The sequence below is a fragment of the Halyomorpha halys genome, unplaced genomic scaffold (genome assembly GCF_000696795.3).
Source record: "Halyomorpha halys isolate HHAL.00 unplaced genomic scaffold, Hhal_1.1 Scaffold520.1, whole genome shotgun sequence".
Classification (NCBI taxonomy): domain Eukaryota; kingdom Metazoa; phylum Arthropoda; class Insecta; order Hemiptera; family Pentatomidae; genus Halyomorpha; species Halyomorpha halys.
Window position 1 is genome coordinate 226480 of NW_027104695.1, and position 338 is coordinate 226817.

Consider the following 338-nt stretch of genomic DNA (forward strand, 5'->3'; position numbering starts at 1 on the left):
TATTACATCATGCTAAATAACATAATTTATGTAATATATATTGTGTATTATTTAAATAATACATTACAATATTTATTGTAAAGATTGTATTTTGACATTTGAAATGTAAAATATAGTATACGATAAGACTATTAACCATTACTATCACAACAAAATAACACAGTAGTTATATAACACAGTATTCTAATATTCTGAAAAATTTAATACTTACCATTTTTCAGCTTTTATGTCAAGTCTTTAAAAATTAAATGTTAAAATAACTAGTAGCACAAAAATACTTCAAACAACATAAATAAACACGTGACCGTTGCAGTGGGAGGTTCTCCAAAGGTTTCCAT

At 23.7% G+C, this 338-nt stretch overlaps 1 protein-coding gene across 1 annotated transcript in view; it reads right to left on the reverse strand.

Annotated features, from left to right (window-relative positions):
- Positions 1–329, reverse strand: part of Bka (FCF1 rRNA-processing protein Bka) — a 5837-nt gene extending 5508 nt beyond the window's left edge. Inside the window, exon 1 of the mRNA XM_067049242.1 lies at positions 212–329. Coding sequence (XP_066905343.1) covers positions 212–214 — 3 coding nt within the window. The 5' untranslated portion in view covers positions 215–329. The remainder of the gene's footprint in view (positions 1–211) is intronic.
- Between the last annotated feature and the right edge of the window lie 9 nt (positions 330–338).